The 15,520-nt window shown below is 35.1% G+C and overlaps 1 protein-coding gene across 1 annotated transcript; it reads left to right on the top strand.

Annotated features, from left to right (window-relative positions):
- The first annotated feature begins 13,207 nt into the window (after positions 1-13,207).
- Positions 13,208-15,520, top strand: LOC134177652 (uncharacterized). Its single transcript, XM_062644428.1, has 9 exons — positions 13,208-13,328; positions 13,390-13,958; positions 14,115-14,378; positions 14,444-14,542; positions 14,596-14,685; positions 14,741-14,777; positions 14,832-14,919; positions 15,081-15,311; positions 15,374-15,520. The coding sequence occupies exons 2-9, from the start codon at positions 13,616-13,618 to the stop codon at positions 15,518-15,520; spliced, it is 1,299 nt and encodes a 432-aa protein (XP_062500412.1). The 5' UTR covers positions 13,208-13,328; positions 13,390-13,615.

Here is a 15,520-nt window from a genome sequence, read left to right as displayed (position 1 = left end):
AGAAGTGCGCGTAATTAATTAATTAGAAGTGACGTTGAACGTCATCGCAATCGCAGACGTGATATACCTCTTCTTGCCGTAGTTGGAACACCAACGCCTTCAAGCATTTGAATTATGGCAAAAGCAAATTAATTCGACTCGCTTCCATCACAAAATGTCAAATTTGCTGCGCTCGGAATGTGACGTTTGTTACGAGCCTAAAGGTGTGGCCTACGATAATAATTTTGCAGTTGTCTAGTGCTACCGTATTATATTTAGACCAAACTCCCGCAAATCGAAGACCTCGTACTGTGTACAAACCGGTCACGTGTAGAAGTCGAGCTTTTGTTCAAGACACTCGGCACGCGCGTACACACACGTTCGGTCACGTGCACGTGCGCAAATGTCGACGTGTGCGTGTAGTGTTCAATGACACCTGGCCAACAATAATAACGAAGAAAAAAGTGACGCTGCTGAAACTAGCGTCTCGATTCTCATAGTAGTGACAAGCCTATCTAACCGAATCTTGCGTTTTCAATTAATTGGTCTAGATAACAAACTCATCAACATTCTGTAACGTGATGCATGACCATTAATGGAAATGCGAGCTTGCTTTGTTATCCACAGCAAGAACTTTAGTTGTCTAAACGCTAATACTCATACCCCACCGGACACAAATTTTAAAATTATGCAAGAATGCATCTAGAAATTGTTGTAGATAACCAGGAGATCTAATAGATAATCATCTGCATAAATTCCTTCTTCAATCTACACACACACACACACACACACACACACACACACACACACACACACACACACACAAACACACACACAACTACATGCACGTATGCTCGTATCTCTGAAGCAAGTAGAACACCGTTTCATACTTACCAGTGGTATTATTGCAATTAAATGTAACGTCTGATTCAAACCACCTATACATAAACACTGCATAGCTCTTAACATATTTTGCAAGTACACTGTAAACCTAAGATGCACATGCTCGAAATACGAGACTATACATTTAGACCAAGTATGATTTAGAAAAGGTGCATTTTTGTTAGGCTATAAAATTATTGTTTAATTAACGGAGTAGGCTGTGCTTTCGCACTCCTAAAAACTTATAAACTAGAATTTTAAAAACTTTTTCCTTGAAAAAAGGAAAAGATGTAGGGATTGTATAAAAAGTAATAGAAACAAGATCTATAGATAATATGAACCAAAGCCAGACATCATTAGTGGATCCTTTCAACCCCACATCCACTACATTTTACTATTTGGGGTTGGAAGGATTCACTAATGATGTCTGGCTTTGGTTTATATTATCTATAGATCTTTTTTCTACTACTTTTTATGCAATTCCTACATCTCTTTCCTTTTTTCAAGGAAAAATTTTTTAAATCCTAGTTAATTATTGTATTGGATACTTTAAGATTGAGGATTATGATCATCTCGACCGTAATAATATTAAAATTTAAAAAACTTTTCAAAAAAAAATAGATGTAGAGATTGTATAAAGTTTAATAAAAACAAGATTTAGATAATATAAACCAAAGCCAGACATCATTAGTGAATCCTTCCAACCCACTAAATATAAAATGTGGAATATTATTGGAAGGATTCAATAATTATGTCTGGCTTTGGTTCATATTATCTAAATCGTGTTTTTGTTAATTTTATACAATTCCTACATCTATTTCTTTCCCTAGAAAAAGTTTTTAAAATTTTAGTTTGGTAAGTTTTAGGAGTGCGAAAGCACAACCTACTCCATTAATTAACAAAGATTCTATAGCTTGGTATACATGTATAGTCACACATCTCGAGCATGTGGATCTTACGTATACAGTGTTATGAACTTGCAACATATGCAAATAAGCTGTGCTGTTTTTGTGTATAAGTTTGAATCAGGCGTACGTTACATTTAGTTGCAATTTAAATTATGTCTTACCACTAATAAATGAAGCTGCACTTGAGAGCTACGTGCATATGTGCATGTATTGTGTGTTTATGTGTGTGTGTGTGTGTGTGTGTGTGTGTGTGTGTGTGTGTCAGCGGGGAAGGGTGTGGCTACGACAGACTAATTTATAGGTTGAGTACAGGCCGACGCACTGGGCTAGCTTTTACTTGTACTCTACCATTTGAACACGTTAGGGTACGACATGACAGCAATGGAATGCCAGTTTCAACAGCGTCAGCTTCTTCTTCGTCATCATTGTCGATGTCATTGAACGCAACGCACACACGCCAACATTTGCGCACGGGCGCGTGACCGCGAGTAGGTACTGTACGCGTGCTGAGCGTCTTAAACAAAAGCCTTTATACGCGACCTGCTTGTACGCACGTGGTCTTTGATTTGCGGCTTCGAGAGATCTGACTTTATATGCCACAATACGGTAGCTCTAGTCAACTCACTTTGTGCCCAAAATTTCATGGTCTAGGCTACATGCAACTATAGATCGTAGCAAACGTCACATTCAACGTCGACATTTCCTGATGGAAGCGAGCCGAATTTGCTTTTGCTTTCTGCTTGAAGGCGTTAGTGTTCCAATTACGGCAAGAAGAGGTATATCGCGTCTGCGATTGCGATGACGTTCAACTTCACTACGTATACAGTAATACGCACATCAGTTTGCCAGTGCTATTCAAAACCGCGATTCTTTGCCTAACTGTAGGCTTTACTACAGCACGTGTTAAGAGATCTTGTCACCTTGTCTGTAGTTAGAAAACGTACATTACAGGGTAGCAGGAGCCTAGGACTGGCGGCGTAGTTATTGTTTGCTGACAACAATTACGTGTAACGTAAGTAGGGTAGTAGGTTCAAATCTATTCTAGAAAACTTTTTTCTTAGATGTTTCTTTTTTGTATCATCAAAAGAATACAGGTGGGCTTATTCTACGTCGTTTCCCAAAGTTTTAGTTTTAGATATGCCGTATTCAAAGAGTTACGCGTAACGAAAAAGAAGAAAACCAAGACAAAGAAGGAGAAGAAGAAGAAGAAGAAGAAGAAGAAGAAGAAGAAGAAGAAGAGGAAGAAGAAGATAAAGAAGAACAAGAAGAAAGAAGACCAAATCTTACGAAAACACCGAAATTGACCAGCGTTTGCTCTGTCTGTCTCTTGCAATAGCACAAGAGTCGGATCTGTGGATAAAAAGCAAGATGGTGTCGTGTGTTTCGATGTGTCGTGTGACAAACGCTTAAGTGTTGTAGCGAAAAGTTGCCTCAGAAAAAACGCTTTAAATTCAAGATCAAGACGCAGCCAGATATCGATATTGCTTAGCAAACACTTTCCGGTTTGGACATATCTGTATGACGTCACAACTATTGTAAGTGTGCTGACACCCACTCCATAATCTTCTGTACGAGTACAGATATGACGTTCTTTCATTGATTTTAAGTTGTTTCAATAGCTTTGTAGTTTCTGTTATGCCAAAGATTGTGCACAAAGCTTTTAAAAATTGAGAAATATTTTTTTTAGTTTTGCTAGTTTAAATTTGAATATGACCCAAATTATAATTATTAGCGGTAATAAATATTGTCATTTATGAGGTTAGAACATTCCACTGGCTCGTCAAGCGTCTCTGCATCCTACACTTCCCATCAGTTCATAAAACTTTCTGCTAATCTCGGTAAATAGTAATTTTTGTCAATTAATTAATATTATCAAACATTGATATTAACACTTTAGGTGTACCATTGTTATTGTATCATGTCACGTGGTTTTTAGCAACAATGATTGGTCGATACAGCAGGTACAAGTCGTTTGTACCCTGAAATGCGCTGATACCCTCCCGCTGTGAAGGGAAACGCGTATACCCTCCCGTTGCTATGATCAACAGCACAACACAGCTGGTTTCAGTAACACGCAGATGATTTGATGAGCGTCTAATGAGATACTAAACGGGAAATGCACCTATACTACATCTAACTACTTAGAGTAAACGGTTAGTGTGGAAGATAACTGTTGCAATAGCTCTCCAAGTCTTCCTCAGTAGTAACGTTAACAAATCGGGACTTTTCGGCTTAGTTGTTTCAAAATCATCATCATCTGCCTTCGGATTAATCATTTAGTTGAACACGCAAGTTGAGTCAACCGTCACCGTTGAACGCCAAATTAGTAAGATTAATGTACGCACAACTCCACTTTAAACGCTCAAAATGAACGGGAATTCAAACTAACCAATGGCCTTGCATTATACAAATCACTTATTGTATGGGCAAGTCTCGGATATTATTGCTTTTACGCCTCTGGAGAGTGGCAGCTAATACTTCGGTAATTGTCTCGGAATTCGCTGCCACTCTCCTCGGGTAATAACAACGATATCCTCGACGTGCCCATACGATAACTAGTAAACAACAACAACAATTGCTGTTGGTATATCCGTCTCTTTATTATTGCTATTGTTATTAAATAATCGTCGTTGCGCTGGTGATTTTTCTACCACGGTGGCAAAGAAACAGTACAACGTAAAGTAAATATTTCGAACAATTAATACATATTGTAATTAATAAGCAATTACAAGTTTTCTTATAATTAATAGTAAAGAAGACAGAAACTGCCAAGAACTTCCACCTGATTGGAATTCATATGTAGAGCAGAATTCGGTTTTTTAAAGAATATAAACCAATTTTTACAAGCAAACATCCGACAACAAAACAATGAAGAATAATTACAATAATTGCAAAGATCTTTTACCGCATATGATAAAAAAGTTATGTTGTTACTATGACAACGGGTAAATTTCGTAATCGATTTAGTTGCCACATACTTTGATTTTGGTCTGTTTTTAGAATTGAATCGAAAGGGACTACTTGGAACCTGCGGAGTGTGTTAAGTTTCAAAAAGCAAAAATTGGCAAAGTGAAGGATCTTGGTCATAAAATGTTTACTTTTCTGTCATATCTATGACGACTGGTATTTTATTGATTGTTATGTGTAGAGTGAAGACGTGATGTGTCTAGCTCCAAAATACATGCAGAGACTGAAAATAATAATAATTTTATAATATTTTAACAGTAAACGATCGTTTGCCTCTATCTTAGATTTCTCAGAATAGCATGACAATGTGTCAATATTTTATTCGAATTTGTATTATATAATCAATGATATTAACAAAATCAATTATGTACATTTTGTATTTGCGTCTTAATTGTTTTGTATGTATTAATCGTTAGCACAACCGTGCCGTGTGTGTGTGTGTGTGTGTGTGTGTGTGTGTGTGTGTGTGTGTGTGTGTGTGTGTGTGTGTGTGTGTGTGTGTGTGTGTGTGTGTGTGTGTGTGTGTGTGTGTTTATACTAATTGTAAGAAGCGAACAACACACGAAGCAACTTTACGTTGTCTTCAATTAGATTAGACATGCATCATTATCTAATATGTTGAATTAAAGCTCGAGTCGCGCAAACAACGTCTATCTATCGCTTACTACACAATGTGTGACGATCAGTGCTGCTAATGAAGTGCAATCGTCATGTTCTCGCCCACTTATAATTAGCGCTGTCAGGCATTTCCTCTGCATGCGGGCGAACGCTGCAGCAGCAAGTCTGATTCAGTTAGGACAGCGCGCGTCATAAATTTATAACAGTATACATTTGCTATTAATTAAAGTTAGGACCGGATGAACTAATACAGATAGGCTCGAATATTTCACATAAAATTGCACCAACCAAAATAAATAGAAAGCAATAACGTTCTGAATATGCGCAGTTATTATGGCACCGTCTACAAGAAACGTTTTAGCCGAGAAATATATGAACGGATACCGAACGAAAAGAGGTACTGGTATGCATAGCAGACGTGGGGACCACGTGAGAGTAGGTCCAAAAGCATCACATCTATCTCGTAAACCAATTAACTCTTTTAATACATTGAATATTTGTAGCAAACAGTTACACTCATTTACTAGCTTGTCCACCTACTTGCTAGCATGCAGATATCGTTTTAGATGTTCATGTGCACACAACGTCCTACACTTACTTTCCCACATTGTTAGAAACTCTTACTATAACTGTGGGGTACCGTAGGCCAAATTGATTTGCAGTTGCATTTGCTGAGATTGTGCAACAGCTGGTGCTTCGTCTACACGACTTTCACTCACTGGCCTCTGTGTGTCTTCAACAGTTGCGTAAACGACTTCCGGATGAACGGATACAGGTTGAATTTCACGTTGAGAGGTGTAAAAAACTCTATTTACATACAAATAATTTAGAGACCGGCAGGTATAGCTGTATAAACTAGATAAAGAATAAAACCTAACGTACTACCTGTTAGTTGATTTCAATGCAATTTGACGGTCTGTATTTTCGTAGACGACTTCAAATTCTGTTTTTAAAATGTTAGATTCTATACAACATGTAAATATATGATTATATATTTATACACCTTGATTTATGCCACAGCAATGTTTGCTGCAGAGTGTTCGTAGACTGTGACGGTACTTGTAAGAGAAACCGACAGTTAATGTGGCAGTCACAAGCACGATGCAGCAGCAAATAGCTATCACAATTGATTGTCCACTGTCTAAACACCCAGATTTTATTAACTACAGCATGCATGTACACTTAACGTAGAGCAATTTTAAAAGTTTAATCTCGACTTAATTAACATAATGTCTGTAACCTGAGAAACTACAGAATAATATAAATAAATAAATATAAATAAATAATTAAATATAATAAATAAACATTTATCTCAATTTTTATGCACAACAAATGCTTTTTAGGAAAAATATAATGCTTTAAAAGTAAATAGAATTACTCTAATTTGAAATCGGAATAAATACACTCATTATTACAAATTTATTTTTTGAATAAGCATATTCATATTTAATATAGTAATCACAAATTTTTTAGAACAAATGTTACTAATAATAATTGGTATCTAAAGTCTATTGCCAGTTAGCCTAACAGGTCAAGTACATTAGTAAGACGTTGATATGTAGCTATAATACAGTTAAGTATAGATAAGATGCAGAATTTTTGTAGATGGACCACTTTTATGATTGTTGCTTCAGTGTAGTGTTGACATCTGTTTGCTTAGCTGGTGAGTAGTGCATGTGTCTTTACAGACTATTAATTATAAAACATTTGTCAAAGCGAACTCAGTTTCTGAGTACAGGTACATGCATACTAATGCAAAGTTTCACTTGTTGTAGTACATTGTCTGCAACAAAATTAAAATTAACTTTTAATTTGTACTACTAAAATAACATTTGCATTAGCTATGATAAAAATAATTTTTACTAATCGTTTTGTCCTTTTCAAAAGCGTCTCCCACAAAACCTGTTGTATATTCAGTGACGGCATTTACGCTCTTGGTCAATACTATAGTTTACGTATAGCTAGCCTTACAAATAGTTCAATGAATTTGTGCGATTTATAATTTTCAGGCAAAATTATAATTAACTGGATGTCAATAGAGCATCATAAGCAGAGTTTGTTCGCTTACTTTGAAGTTTTGTTTATCTCTTTAATGATTTAGTTGAGTTAATATTAAGTACTGAACCAATACTGCTAATGGTTGTTAAATAGCCAGACGATTGTTTTCGTTGTACAAAGAAAGATGAAGCATGTGTATCCTGAGATGTAGATAATGTCGTTGTCCTAACTCTCAGTGTTGATTGGACCACAGTTGTAGCTTTGTCTACAGGTGTTCACAAAATTTAAATTACTATACTTGCAATCGCAATACTAAAAAGTTACTATTGGCAGTTTACTTGTTGAAGATGAAGAAACAGATATTGGTGTGTAATATGACACATCTGCACATATCAAAATAGAAAATACAATTTTATATATTGCAATATAAATCTGTAATGTCACAAAAAACTCACTTGTTGATTTGTTAATAACTATCATGGAGAATGTAAAATTTACATTTGGGAAACATGTTTTCATTTGCATGATATAGTTTCCGTTATCTGTTTCTTGTAGTGATTTCATCCACAGACAGCCATGTTGATAGTTATATCGATCACTTGCAATGTATTTGTAGCAAGTTGGAGTAATGTCGTCAGTTATCTCTTTCAACAAGAAAATATGAATTGGAGGTGAAGAAGTGATGATATCGCTGTCATTCGGTCTGATGCAAAATACGGGCTGTTGTCCTGAAGGAACGTGCACTTGCTGGCGACTTGCATTTCCGTTAATGCCGTCTAAAGAAAATATCAAATTCTATTTTGCAAAATATATTGTTTAGTCCATAACGTCAAATTTGACTGGTAGCTACCTGTACATGTAATTATCAAGAATCCAAATATATACTAACCAAACAAATGCAACATAGCTCCTCTGCTTGTATGAAATGCATGTTGGCTGCGTTCACTATACTTGTAAATGTAAAATACAAATAGATGATTCAACTGTTCGTTCATGGGACCGATTGTAATGTCTTTTCTCTTCACGTTCTGACCAAGTAAATGTTGTTTGCTTCTAGGTCTAGTCTCCCATTGTACGACAAAATTGCTTCTTTTCAATGGTACTGACTGTAGAGTGACGTAAGTGTTAGGCAAAAGATTAATATCTAAACCAGTAGACCCAAGAACGTGAGGACCTTTCCCTGGTAAGAAAAGAAAAAGAATTAGAAAATCAACTAGTTTAAAACGAGATCCTAAACAATACATATCAAAGCTTAATTGACAACTACAAAGCAAAATGTACGAATCCATTTCCGTCTAGGTCAACGAGACTCATTTTTACCACATACTGATTGTTGTTCACTTGGCGACCAACCTAAGACGACACCAAAAGCAAGAAGTAGAAAGAACGTAGCCGAAGCTCGACTAGAACAATCGAACTCGGAACTCCAATTAGCCATGCAAATAATTATCACGTCGTGCTCAACACATCTGACTTGATGATGCATCAATTATTTATTAATTAATTAATTAACTACTTCTTCAAAACAAAATACAGTGTCAATTATTAAGAACCAATGTAATCATAATCAGAACTTATACATAAAATATAAAGTATTTGAAGCAATCAATTACAATTACCAATAATGACAATATAAATATTTAAAATTAATGAATAAGTACGGGACATTTACAAGGTGTTGCGTTACACGACTGTCACACCACAAACGCATGACACGTGCAAAGCAACAGTGGCTTGTGCATAGGAACGTATACTAGTAGCTAGCAGCGCTCACATTTTCCAGTTTATAAAGCGATTGCTTTAACTATGTTGAAAACAATTAATATGCGTGAAGATTGACAATAATTTACCAGCAGTTGGGATGTCACTTTCTTTGCCTTTGCATTATCAATGCTTATTAATTGCTGCCATGGAGTCTGTCTTTCACAGCAAGATTGTGTTTAGTCCCATCCAAAATGTTGCTCAAACTATAGGTACAAATCTGTACCTAATATTTTTGTTGTTAGGAATAATCACATTAATCAAACAGAATCGTGAAAAATAGATGTTACAGCTTAGTTTCCATTGTTCTAGCTAAGGTAAGATGGTACTGACAAAAGTACAACAAGTTGGCTTGTGTGTGTGTGTGTGTGTGTGTGTGTGTGTGTGTGTGTGTGTGTGTTTCAACCTGTTCCAGGTGCAGAAACAACAGCTGATGATATCTTTGCTTCTGGAGAAGCATTGTAGAAAATATCTACATTTTCTTATCTTGGTAGTGTCATCTCTGATGATTGCACCATTAATAATAACATTGCTACACGCTTGCAAACAGCAAATAGATCATATGGTGCACTTCAAAAGATGCTGTGCAGTCAAAGAGGTATCAAAGTAAAAACTAGAATCAAAGTATACAAGGCAGTCATTCTTACAACTCTTTTCTGAGTCAAAATCATGGAGGCTTTACAAAACAAACATTAAAGAACTTGAAAAATTCCATCTTCGTAGTCTGCGTTGTATCTTGCGAGTTCATTGGAGTAAAAGAGTGTCAAATAATGAGATTCTGAAGCGATCTGGTATGACAGGGATTGAATGTATGATAACAAAACAGCAACTACAAAGGGTCGGTCATGTCACAAGGATAAATGACAGAATGCTACAAAAGCAAGTTTTACATGGACAGTTGTTAAATGCCAAGAGAAGAACTAATGGCCAAAAACTTAGATATAAAGACATGCTTGGTCATCAACTGCAGATGTGGGCATCAATCAGGACAATCCGATTTATTAACTACAGCATTAATGTACACTCAAAGTAAAGCAATTAAAACAGTCTAAATCTTGACTTAATTAAAATAATGTCTGTAACCTGCAAAACATTTCAAATAATATATATATATTAATTTCCTAGCAGAACCTAATGCTTCTGAGGCAAAATAAGAAGGTTTAATTTAACTAAAATTTCTCTAATCTAAATTTGAAATAAATACATAAATTATTTCAAATTTATTTTTTGAATAAACATATCCATTTGTATATACATAATATGGTACTCACCAAACTTGAACAACAAATCTTACTAAGAATAATTGGTGTCTAAAGTCTATTGCCAGTTACAATAATAGGTCAAGTACAGTAGTAAGACGTTGCTATGTAGCTATATCACATGTAAGTATAGATAAGATGCAGAATTGTTGTAGAAAGACCATTTTTATGATCGTTGCGGACGTGTGGTGTTTACTTCCGTTTGCTTTAGCTAGCGAGTGGTGCATGTGCCTTTACAGACCAGTCATTCTAAAACATTTGTCAATACGACCTCAGTTTCTGAGTACAAGTACATAGATACTACCGCACAGTTTCACTTGTGGTAGTACATTGTTTGTAGCATAATTAAAGATAACTTTTAATTTTTATGACTAATTGAACATTTGCATTAGATATGACACAGCATTTGTAGTCTTGATCAATACTATAGTTGACGTACAGCTATCCATACAAATAGTTTTATAAATTTGTGCAATTTATATTTCTTAGGCAAAATTATAATTAAACGCATTTCAATTGAAACATCATAATCATAGTTCATTCGCTTTCTTTGAAGTTTTTCTCTCTTTAATGATGTAGTTGAGTTAAAATTTAGTACTGAACAAGTACTCCCAACAGTTGTGATATAGCCATATGATTGGTTTCGTTGTACCAAGAAAGATGAAGCATTTATGTATTGAGATGTAGATAATGTCGTTGTCTTAACTCTCAATGTTGATTGAACCACAGTTGTAGCTTTGCCTACAGGTGTACACAAAATTACAATATTTACAATCACAATACTAAGAAGTTACTATTGGCTGTTTACTTGTTGAAGATGAAGCAACAGATATTGGTGTGTAATTTGACAGACCTGCACATATCAAATAGAAAATACAAATATTTATATTGCAATACAAATCTGCAGTGTTGATCGCGTAAAATTCACTTTTTGTGAATAATTGTTATGAAGAATTTAAAATTGAAAGTTTGGAAACACGTTTTTATTTGCATGATATAGTTTCCATTATCTGTTTCTTGTAGTGATTTCATCCAATTGCAGCCATGTTAATAGTAATAGCGATCACGTGCAATGTATTTGTAGAAAGTTGAAGTATTGCCGTCAGTTATCTCTTTCAACAAGAAAATATGAATTGGAGATGATGGAGTGATAATATCGCTGTCATTCGATATGACGCAAAATACGGGCTGTTGTCCTCAATGGACGAGCACTTGCTGGCGAATTGAATTTCCGTTAATGACGTCTAAATAAAATATCAAAATATAATTTGCAAAATAAATTGTTTAGTTAGTAACGCCGAACTTGACTGGTACCTACCTGTACATGTAATTATTAAGAATACAAAATATATACTAACCGAGCAAATGCAAGGTAGCTGCACCGCTTCTGTGAAATACACGTTGGCCGTGTTCACTATACTTGTAACTGTAATATACATCAACATGATTCAATTGTTCGTTCATAGGACCGATTGTAATCTCTTTTCCGTTCACGTTCTTGCCAAGTAAATGTTTTTTGTTTCTAGGTCTAGCCAACCATTCTAACACATGTTCTAAGCAAAAGATAAATATCTAAAGCAGTTGACCCAAGGACGTGAGGACCTTCTCCTAGTAAGAAAAGAAAAAGAATTTGAAAATCAACTCGTTTAAAACAAATTGATAAATAATACACATGAAACCTTAATTGACAAATCACAAAGCAAAAGGTACGAATCTACTTCCGTCTATGTCTACGAGGCTCATTTTTACCACATACTGATTGTCGTTCACCTGATGACCGACCTAAAACGACACTAACAGCAAGAGTAGAAAGAACGTAGCCAAAGCTCGAATAGAACAATAGAATGCGAAACGTCAATTAGCCATGCAAGTAATTATCACATCGTGCTCAACACTTCTGACTTGATGATGCATCAATCATTTATTAATTAATTATTTACCTCCTCAGAACAAAATACGAAGTCAAATATTAAGAACCAATGTAGTCATAATCAGAAATTATACATAAAATATAAAAAATTAGAAGCAACCAATTACAATCACCAATAATGGCAATGTAAATATTTAAAATTAATGAATACGTACGGGACATTTACAAGGTGTTGCGTTACATGACTGTCACACCTCAAACGTATGACACGTGCAAGGCAACAGTGGCTGGTGCATAGAAACGTATACTAGTAGCTAGCAGCGCTCACATTTTTCAGTTTATAAAATTGAGTGCTTTAGCTATGTTAAAATTAATGTGCGTGAAGATTGACAATACTTTACTAGCAGTTGGGCTGTCACTTTCTTGGCCTTTGTATTAGCAATGCTTATTAATTGCCGCCATGAAGTCTGTCTTTTACAACAAGAATGTGTTCAGTCCCATCCAAATGGTACTCAAACTGTAGATACAAACCTGTACCTAAAAATCTTTCGTTTTTAGTAAGAATCACATGCAGTCAAACAGAATTGTGAACAATATCTGTCAGAGCTTAGTTTCCAATGGTCTAGCTGAGGTAAGGTGGTACTGACAAAAGTGCAACAAGTGGGCTAAAACTTGACGCAAACGACTACAAATATCGAATATTAGAAGCCAAGAGGCTAAGCAATAATATTACGACTTGTTGACATCTTTTTTAATACATCATGCATTATTTAATCAATTAAAAATTTGATATCACTTTGCAGAAACCAATGCGGCTAGAACTTGGTTAATGTTGTTAAATTATATTTCGTGCATGAAAATAGACTACTAAGACAAGTTACATAAAAAGTTACTATTACTAATAATAGCAATGTTGATATTTACGATTAACGACTATGTACGGGATGTTTCTGTGTTGCGTTTGATGAACGTCACGCCACAATCTCACGACATGTCAAAGACAACAGAGAGCTGCCGTTTGTGTTGAAAATTGTCTCTAGCAGCGATCAATTAGCATCAACATATTTTAATCGTTGCTTACACTTTGTAAGTATTTATTTTATGAATTCTGATGGTCTCTAAGTTTAGTCTGTTGCAATTCGTCTAGGCGGACTAGCAATGCCTCACAAGTTGAGCTGTGGTTATTTGGTAATTGGTATAGTGATCCATATTGCCACTATGGAGTCTGTCTTTTCTAACCAGATGGTATCCTGTCGCACCCAGCAAGGTGTACATGATCCCACATACCTTATACGATTATTGTCCTTACCAGCTAAGCGTATTATTACTCATGCACTAATACATTACTAAACAGATATAAAATCATTTAATCAATGTGTGTTTTAGATAGAAAAATCACTCTCTACAAGAAAAATATTACAGTGTATCAACTTGCTGGTTCACTTCTTTATTTCACTCCCAATTTTTCCGATGTCAGCCTCAATGAAGCACCTTCTAAGAAGTACACTTGGATTGCCAGCATCTATGGAAATGACTATATTTACAAGTGGCAAAAAGCCGGCGGAAGACCAGATAAGAGAGTCTTTTATGTTCGTTACAAAACACTTCACACAACATGGATAAGCGAAGCGCACGATGGTGCTCGAGTCAAATATGAAGCTCGTATAAAAAAGTCTAAGAAATTTCTTTCAGCGACAGCAACTCTACATATTGGTGGTATATAATTGTAACAAGACAATAAATATTAATTAATAGTTAATTAATAATGTATGCACTTGAATGCGTTAAACGTTTTTAGATTTAGTTTAATATCAAATTAAAATATATTATTTGATTGTTAATAAATCTATTTACTATTGTTTACTTGTGTAGTTCCTCCACAAATTTCGAGACAATCAAACAGTTTACTAGGTTTCCCAGAGTCTTTTGTTGAAGCTTGTTTTAATGTCACCGGAAGTCCTGAGCCTTCACTAACAATCAGCAAAAGAGACGGAGCAGACGTTTCTATAGCTTCTATACTGAAGAACTGCGTTCGCTTCGGCCCTCTGAAAGTCACTGATACGGGAAACATCACTGTAAATGTAAACAACTGTTACGGAAATTCAAACGTAAATATTTATCTTTACGTTTCTCAACGTAAGTTACATGTAAGAACACACTGAATGAACAAAGTGTAATTTAAATATCTGGTTTGCGAACAGCTAAAATCTCTACTCCTGAAAAATTTGAAACAAGTACTATGACAATAGGAGCAACAAACCAAAGTGCTGGAAATAAAGCAGATGACAAAACTTCATCAAGTAAGAAAAATTTAATTTCAAGAAATGTTATTAAATTTGGCTTTTTTGTTTAGAAATTTCAATTTGGAGTTATGTAGTTATTGCTATTTTTAGCATCGCAGCTCTAACTGTATTTGTTACTCTGCTTGTCTTTTGTATTAGAAGTATGTAATATATACAACATTTTTGTTCTTGCTTTGCACATTGTGATGTGACTAGGAGCTAAGTTTCTAAGAGAGAAACGCCAAGAGTCAAGGTATTTCAGATTTATAAGAAAAAGCAAGTTTCTCAAATTGATTTTAATGTACAGTTATGATCCACCCTTACAATCACAGCCATCAGTGTATGAGACAGAAGTGAATATGACGACAGCAACATTTAGCAAATGCGCAACTACGGTAACAGATTATAAAAAAGGCAAATTAGAAAATTATTAATGAAAATTGCTTTTAATTCTTGATTAATTTAAAAATATTTATAATTTTAAAAAGTCAAAATTTGTTAAACAAATATTTGGTGTTAAACATACATATCAAATTTATTAAATCAATCTTTGTAGCTTGGAGAGTATGACGAGCCAGTTGTATGCAATATTTCGGCTGAAGAAGTATCGTGTGCAACCACACCAGAAAGACAAGCAGTCAAGTTTTCTTTGAGGTCTGACACCGCGAATAAAATTGCAGCTGACGAGACAACTGGAGGAGGTTATGACGTACCATGTTTTCTGGGTGTGGATTCAACTAGACATTTTTCTAAGTCGCAAGTTGCTGCTAACGCAAATAACATGCCGGTAATTACAGCGTAAAATATTTTTATTGTCTACATATTAATTATTGTTTTGTATACTTTAAGACTGAGGAATATGATCACCTTGACCATAATGATGAAAATAGAGCAGTGACTACAGCAATTCCTCGTTCTTCTTCCCTCACATATGCTACTGTCAACAAATACTATAAAAATGTTAGTCAAAATTTATGCGCTAACACCGTTGTTTAG

Source organism: Corticium candelabrum, chromosome 3 (assembly GCF_963422355.1).
Source record: "Corticium candelabrum chromosome 3, ooCorCand1.1, whole genome shotgun sequence".
NCBI classification, from domain to species: domain Eukaryota; kingdom Metazoa; phylum Porifera; class Homoscleromorpha; order Homosclerophorida; family Plakinidae; genus Corticium; species Corticium candelabrum.
The sequence above is the reverse complement of the archived record's forward strand: the minus strand, read 5'-3'. Positions and strand labels throughout refer to the sequence as shown.

Bases quoted from the DNA above. Each gene is read 5' to 3' on its own strand.
- LOC134177652 (XM_062644428.1), top strand. From the start codon at position 13,616: ATGTGTGTTTTAGATAGAAAAATCACTCTCTACAAGAAAAATATTACA. The intron at 14,686-14,740 runs GTATGTAATATA...TGATGTGACTAG, and splicing joins GCTTGTCTTTTGTATTAGAA to GAGCTAAGTTTCTAAGAGAG. The intron at 14,920-15,080 runs GTAACAGATTAT...CAATCTTTGTAG, and splicing joins TTAGCAAATGCGCAACTACG to CTTGGAGAGTATGACGAGCC.